This window comes from Equus quagga, chromosome 2 (assembly GCF_021613505.1).
Source record: "Equus quagga isolate Etosha38 chromosome 2, UCLA_HA_Equagga_1.0, whole genome shotgun sequence".
Lineage (NCBI taxonomy): Eukaryota > Metazoa > Chordata > Mammalia > Perissodactyla > Equidae > Equus > Equus quagga.
Window position 1 is genome coordinate 104,012,805 of NC_060268.1, and position 7,949 is coordinate 104,020,753.

At 49.0% G+C, this 7,949-nt stretch overlaps 1 protein-coding gene across 6 annotated transcripts in view; it reads left to right on the top strand.

The window, feature by feature from the left end:
- WDFY4 (WDFY family member 4) overlaps positions 1-7,949 on the top strand; it is a 301,611-nt gene that overhangs the window by 218,059 nt on the left and 75,603 nt on the right. For all 6 annotated transcript variants that reach the window (XM_046655140.1, XM_046655145.1, XM_046655141.1 and 3 more), the window contains 2 exons: positions 308-393; positions 1,907-1,969. In XM_046655140.1, coding sequence (XP_046511096.1) covers positions 308-393; positions 1,907-1,969 — 149 coding nt within the window. The remainder of the gene's footprint in view (positions 1-307; positions 394-1,906; positions 1,970-7,949) is intronic.

Here is a 7,949-nt window from a genome sequence, read left to right on the forward strand (position 1 = left end):
GTTGGAAGGACAAACCAGAAAGGGTTGCCTGCGTCAACCTAGATAAAGAGGTAAACTGAGGCAAGCTCGAATTACCAGAAATTGAGTTTATTCGGGAATAGCAGAGGAAGAACAATGGGGGAAACTCATGCTGTGGCAGTCCATTGAGGGTTTGGGGGGGCTGTATTTATGGGCAAGGAGTGCAAATAGGGGAGTCTAGCCAGAGTCCAAACAGCAAGTTCGTTCCTGCTGCCAGTGGCTCTGTTGCCTGGGGGGCGTCTCCGTTCAAGGAAACTTCAGGAGCAGTAAAAGAGGTTTTTCTTTATAGGGCATCGCCCTGGAGATCTTTTTCCGAAATGGATATTCCAAGTTTCTTGTCTTCCACAACAATGATCGGAGTAAAGCCTTCAAAAGGTAAGGGTTTGAAAAGCCTCCTCTGAGGAAACTGATCAGGAACCGAGAGCAGAGGAAGAGAGACTGCTCAGCTGTGTTCTCAGGAGAATTGCTCTCAACCCACAGCAAGCAGGAATTAGGTTAGACACAAGGCAGAACTTACGGACTCAGAGAGCTGTTGAATTACGGAACAAAGTAGAGAGAAGGCTCTAGAAGTGCCTTCTCTAAATCCTGGGAAACAGGCTCCACTTTCCGGACTGAAGTGGTTACCGTAGTCGTGACTGAAGGGAGAAAAAAATTGTGCAGACACAACATATTTAAGAAAGCAGCTGTTTAATGAGCCTTCCAGAATTTTCTGGCTTTATTTTCTAATTTTCCAAGGGATTTTTTTTTTTTTTGGCTTAATCTTTCTTTTTGATCCCAGTTGCCAATTTCAGTTGTTCTAACTTCATATTTCATTGGAAAGAATTCCAAACAACTGTTTCCCCATTTCTGCACGGAACATCTTTTTTCTTAAAGAGAGAAGCCTGCTGTTTTCATTCTCTTCTCCCAACGGATTGATCAATCTAAGAAACTGAAGCTAGTGTCTAAATTTTTAATACTGGTGGTTATTTATTTTTTATTATTATTAAAATTATAGATAAAAGATATTTGTAGGGAATCTAAATGGGCCATAAACAGACCACATAGAAGTTGGGTTAACAGAGGGGGTGGTTATGTTCGGCTCCACTTTGGGCTGGAAACTCTGAGATGAGAATGGACATCCCTGGCCTGAATGTCCAGGGTCATTTTGTGCTCAGAGGGTCTAGCCTTGCCTTACTGTTGGTCCTGGCCCCTCACTGGCCCTGGGACCAGCTGCTTGGTCCAAAGGGCAGGGCCAGAGTGGAGCAAAACAACTCCCTCAGAGGGGCCGTCTGCGCCAGCTCTGCGCGCGTCTCCGCTGACCCTGAGCCTTCCTCTGCGGGTCTTCCAAGGACCGCTGTTACACGGCCTCCTCAAGTTGCGTCCACGCTCCGTTTCAGACCAAACTGAAGAAGGAGACGTGCAATGCTGAACCTCACCTTCATTGTCTCCTGTCACTTCTGTGTGTTAAAGTTTTGCACAGTTAATCTGGAAATCGTATCCATCCGCAGCTCAGGCAGTGAACGCTGCCTGACTTCACGCCACTCTGCTCAAGGAGGCTTAAATTAAGATGACATGTGTCCCCGGTGTACAGCAGCGGTTGCTGAAATCCGCAACGGGAATGTCCGGTGCCTGGCCCAGGGGAGGCGTCTAAAACACGCAGTTTTTGTTATAACTATTGTCCTCTGGTTATCATTGTTATTATTGAGGCTAGGGTGTGCGATGCCAGAGGGTGCCGAGGAGGGGGTGCCTCAGAGGTACACCCAGGCCTGGTGTTCACCATCAGGGGGCAGGATGAGGCCTGGAGGGGCAAGAATGGACCCAAATCTTGCTTGGCTCTGAAAATATCTCCCTGGCGGTGGAGGAGTCTTGACTCTGCTGATAGAAGGATGCTTTTTCCCTTCTTGTTTAGCTTCTGCTGTTTCCAACCCGGCTTGAAGGCGAAGGGCGTCACGGAGGAACCCCTCACTCTCAGGTAACGGGCAGGGTGGAGCCCAGCCGCTCTCTGCGCGTGGTGCTGGCCTCGCTCTGATTTTCTTCCTTTGACTGATGCTGCTATACAGAAGTCATGCAAAGAGCACATCAATCTGCCTTCCTGTAGATTTTTCTCTCTCCCATCCCCACAGGACCCTCGTCCTGCTCCTGCAGTTCCTTCTGCCGATTAAACCTCTACAAATAGACTTGAAGTTCCACATGCTCTGTGGCTTTTTCAAACCCAAATGGCAGGAAGTGGGTCCTCCGCCTGCGGTGGCTGGGGGCAGGTTGCCTGTAGAGGTGTCAACCCAGGCCCAGCCTTGGCGTCAGGCCCTGAGGTCGGGGTGTGAGCCATCCTGGGTCTGTCCTTCCTGTGTGAGACCCTCCGAAAGCTCAGACGCTAAATTAATGGACGGAGGTGCGCAAATCAGATGTGAATTGATGACTCAGTGATGTGGAACATCTTTCCCATTGAATGGACTGCGTCCAGCTCCGTCCCCAGGTGCGCTTTCCAGGTACCCAGTTCTCCGGAAGGTGAATTCCAGATCAGCGCGTGCTTTTGTTTCACTTAGGAATGGGAATAGAAGAAGAAGGTGGTTGCTGGCGTTCTCCAGGCGTCTGTGGAGACAGGGTGGGACGGGTGTCCGCAGGAGTGCTATTCAAAATATTTTTAATGACTGTGGGTACCACCAAGTCATTCAGAATTATTTATCAATTGCTTATGTGTGGTGTTTCCAGCTTGACAGAGTAACAAGCAAAATACTCAAAATTTCGCATCCTTGTTGAGTTTACATTCTCATGAGTAAGACAGAAAACAATGTAAATGAGTGAACTACAAAGCCTATTAGATAAAGATGAGTATAAGTATAAAAAGTAAAGTAGATGGAGGTGGGAGTTGAAATCTGAGACGGGATGGTACGGGAAGCCCTCACCAAGAAGGCTGTGTTTGAATTTAGACTTGAACAAAGCAGGGAAATAAGTGATGCAGACAACTGGGGAATGAGCATTTCAGGCCAAGGGAAGAGCAGAGCAAAGCTCCGAGGGGAGCGTGGCGGGCTCCGTTGGGGCCAGAGTGGTTGGGATGCAGGAGTCAGGGGGAGGAGAGGGGAGAGGGTTAACGGGCTAGTTCAGGTGAGTCTGGGGGCTCATGGTAATGGCACTGGCTTCACTCTGAATAAACGGCAAGTACTGGAGGGATGATATGACCTAAGTTGGATTTTAAAAGACTCACTCTGGCTGCTGTGTTGAGAATAGACCACAGGAGGTCAAAGGCAGAAGCTGGGAGACCTAACAGATGATGGTGGCCTGGACCAGCAGGGTGGCAGCAAAGAAGGTGGGAGGTGCTTGGAGGATGGATGAGTTTTGAAGCTATACCTGATGGGTTTGTTTGTTGACCAATCAAGTGTGGGGTATGTGTGTGTGAATGAGAGAACTTAGGGATAAGACCAAGGATTTAGGCTTGAGCTATTGGAAAATGAAGCGCAGAAGACCACAGAAGAACTACTTGGAGTGTGGTGGATATCAGGAGCTCAGCTTTGGCCATGTTGATTCTGAAATGACTGTCAGACATCCGGGTGGCGATGTCGTGTAGGCCATTGGATGTGTGAATTTGGAATTCCAGAGTGCGGTCCAGGTGAGAGGTCTACTTGGAACAGTATTTACAGCATGAGCCCGGACAGGCTCACCAAGAGAATGAGTGCAAGTGGAAAAGAGGTTTAAGAATTGTGCCCTGGGGCACGCCAGCCTTCAGAAGTTAAGGACATGGGGGCAGCCAGCCAAAAAGACTGAGAGGTTGTATCCGGAAAGATAGGAGGAACTGCAGGTGTGGACAATATCCTGGAAGCCAGATAAAGTGTTTCAAGGAAGGCTTGGTCAACTGTGTTGCTGATCACATGTTGGCAGGCTGAGTAAGATAAGAATTGAGAAGTGACCATTGAATTTTGCAACATGGGGGTCATTGATGACCTTCAAAGGACCAATTAGAGTGGCTGCCGGCAGAAGCTCTCTGTTGTGTCAAATAGTAACCCTTCAGCTGTAGACTGTGAGGAAGTCCAGGGCTTGCCAGCGAATGATCCAGGAGGCCCAGGGAGCGGTGGGCCACTGGAGGTGGGGTAGCTGTTTACCAGCTGGTATGGACATAGACCAATAGTTCAACAGTGGTACAGCCCAAATTGTGCATATCAGGGGAGTACCAGCCCTGGTGACCTCGTATTGTTTATGTTTCATATAAACCTTCATGTCCACACTTGGATTTCTCTGCAACATTTCAGGGCAAGTGATATAAAGCCATTTCAAACTAACTGAAGCAAGAAAGAGGGTTCATCACCTCACATACCTACAGACCCACAAAGGTCCTGCTCCAGGTGTGGCTGGCTCTCCGGGCTCAGTAGGTCCACAGGGCACTGTGGCTCTCCATCTAGCAGTGATGATTTCCCCTGGGTTGGCTCTGTTCTCAGCAGGCTGTCCCAGCATAGCAGCATCAACGTCCCCACAGCTCCAGGCTGACAGTCCGGCACCGAGGAATCCCACTACGTGAGGGATGCTCTGTCCCAGTGATTTTACCAAAAATCCCCAAAGTGCTTTTCATTTGCCCAAGTTAGGTTGGTCCATCCCAGAACCAGTCAAGTGCTTTCATAGGCCAGATCAGGGTCACGTGTCCACCCACCTTCTGGGAGTGGGGTCAGTCCCACCCAACAACATAGACCAAACTGAGAGGGGGGTGGTTCCCCAGAAGAATCAAGGCTCTGTCATCACAAGAGGGGAGAATACTGAAGGGTCAATGAAAGCAGTTGGCCATCCACTGCTCCAAGCAGAGAGCTCCCCCAGGACCACGGCACTCAGGAGCTATACGTCTATTCTCTCTCTCCCCGGAACTTCTCTCTCCTTGCATCAACTTTGACACGAGCCACTTGGCTGACTCCATTTGTCTCTGCAGATCACTGTCTTATAATTATATATGTAATATCACTCAGTGGTCACGTGGCTGTCCCTACAGTTGTGAGTGGACTCTGTCCATCCCTGTTCTGCTGTTCTCAGATTGTCTGTAGGGATGTTTTGCCCCAGCAATGCATACCTTTAGCCACACAGGTAAGCTTCTAAATTTCTGTCCCAGATAGGTAGGGAGCAGCAGAGGAAGAACGCAGAAGAGGAGCTAAATCGTGGCTATGGCCACTAAGCTGGGGGTCTGTATAAAAATGACCGTCAAGTGGCAGGAAGATAATTCTCGATCTGGGGATGAGTCAAATGGGTGGAAATTACTCCTAACTCAATCATAAGGATGACCCTGGACACCAGCCTACGCACCACCTCACACCTGTGGGACAGCTGGTCACTGTGCTCATTTTACTCGAATTGTGTTTATCTTCTCCATTGTGGCCAGTGAGCCCATTGGAGCAGGCTCTTCCAGGGCCATTCTCTGCCTGCCTGGCACAGCCCCAGCGCAGCTCCAAGCACAGAGACCCTTGGGAAGTATAAAATGGGAAAGCTGCCAGGGTCAATTGGGAACAATGCACAGTGCTCCAGAGAAATGCTTGTCTAAGCTCACGGAAGATGAGCTTCGACGGAATGAGGAAGCCCCAGTGGGTGCTCTGGTCCCAGGCTCTGAGACCATGTAAGCAGCCAGAGCACATGGCAAGACTGCTACAGCAGCCAGCCGTGGGCTTTGAGACCAAACTGACTTGGGCTCAGAGTGGGTGCTCGATAAATGTTATCATCCCTTTGCTTAGTTTCAGAATCACCTGGTGTGTATTTTAGGCATGTTTATGGAACGGTTGATTGAAAACAGGTGGGTGGTTGTGCTCTCAGCTCTTTTGCGTCTCTCCTTGCCAGCCCTTCTCCCACCAGCCACATTGTGCCTTCAGGGGCTTCAGGGAGGGAGGGCAACAGTGGCCCCCAGCCTTAGGAGGGCTTGGCTGGCCGTTGCCACATGCCTGGAATGAACTTGGTCATTTTCCAGTTGGATTACCAAGGGCAATGCCTGGTTCCCACAGTGAGTCTTGATAAACGCCTAGCTGCTATTCGGATGCTGGCGCACGTGAGCTTCTCATCTCTGAGGGAGGTGCGTGGTCCATCCTGAAGGTTTTCAACTGGCCCAAGATGCTTGACTTGGGCTACAGGTTTTCATAACTTCAACTCCCAGCTCTTGGTGACTGATGTGGCCCCTCTGGAGGCCATCCGCCTCATATAGGAAACCAGAGCTTTTGGGTACCAGAGTTTTGCCTACAATTCCAGTGGCAATGGCTGCTTCTGTAACTGAATTCTGAGGAGGATCTGTGGGCCCGAATCCCAACTGGAGAATACTTGCAAAGCCCTGGATGAACTTGAGACCCATAATCCATCTGTGTGTCCCCCTGGTGCAAGACTAGACCATTCTGAAGGCAGCATGGGGCATAGTCGGACAGCCGTGGGGAGCCAGGCTCTGCAGGGCTATAGGGGCTTCTGATATAAAGCCAGCCGGAGCCCTTGGGTGAGTGTCTAGATGGCTCCACCATGTTAGACACAGGCAGGAACTGCTGAGATGTGAGGGGGACCAGGTGGAAAAACAGAAAGGCTATATCCGAAGTCAGGAGTGGGCGGCCAGTTGAGAATGTCCATGTGAACAAACACACATCCTTAGACTTAAGTTATCGGTACCCTTCCACAAAGGGTTGAAAACAGCTTCAAAATTAAATATACAGTACAATGATCCTTTAAAAGTTACCTTAAAACTCCTTTAAAGGAGAAAAAAAAATAGATATGGTCAGGTGCCTAGAGTGATTGAGTTACTCGAATTGTCCTGAAACTAAGAAAAACAAAACAGTTGTGCTGGCTTACATCATTTTCCAGGGACAGATAAGAAGAAACAGAGGGTTTCTGTGACCTTTTTTTATTTTTCTGGAACATTCTTTCTCTTGGTGCTGAATATCAAATTTGTCCTTGTCTAAAGAGTAGTGGGTCCCAAGGAAGGCAATTTCTCTTTTTATAAAAGATGAAAAGAGACCACTACAGAGTGTAATAACTTTCTGTATTGATTCTCTGAAAAAGCAGGGCCCTGACATCTGGACTTATTTCTGGACAGACATTTCTCTGGGACGCTAGCCTGACCTGGCTCAGTTAGCTTGCTTCCCAGTGGTCTCAGTTCATGTTGAGCCCAGAGCTGAGAAAACTCAGAGATGTGCAATTCTAGGATGCCTGTCTGGCTCTTGCTTGCTCAAGTCTCTGTTGCACACAGGTCTGGGATGCTCACTTGCCGTGTCACCAAGGCAAAAGTGTCCCTGGGCCAGACGAAGCTGTTGAGCGTAAGGCAGTGCTTGTGTTTGGGGCCTGCTTGCATCTGGGTGTTTGTAATTTCTTAAATGTTCTATTGTACAGCTTCCTTAAATATAACGTGTAGGGTGAAACTCATTTCTTGGTGAGAAGTTGAGTGTCAGAGTTTCCTTTATAGTTTATCTTTGAATGATAATGAAGGACAGAGAACTTAGAAAACCAACCATAAGAAGCTATAAATTCCCCAAAGATGATCTTCCGGGATGATCAGTCACACTCGCAGAGGCAGCACTGATGGCCACATGGGGGCTAAAATTCAAGTACCCCTCCTCCCCACCACTTCTGCTCCTTCAGCCCTGCTCATCAGAGGTCAGCACTGTTGATCGGCTGGCAGGCTAAGAATCTGTAATGTACATGATCACTTTCATAAAGAGAACTTCAGCTCCACCACTGGGGAGAGAACCCTGCTCCTTGGGCTTCTCGGTAAAGCACAAGGGAGGGCAATTGGAGAGACTCAGACCCCCAAGTTTAGAGCAGAATTGCTAGAACCAGAAGCGAAATAAACAACCTGGTGGGGTAATGAGCGCCCCAGCGTTTAGAAGCTTTTCACATTCTTGGCTCAACGGGCACAGGCAACAGAGCTCGGTGACCTTCAGTAGGTGGTGCTCAGACCTTCCATATTACTCTTTGTCCTTCTTGCTCATGTCTCCTCTTGGCTCCATCCTTAGCCATGACCT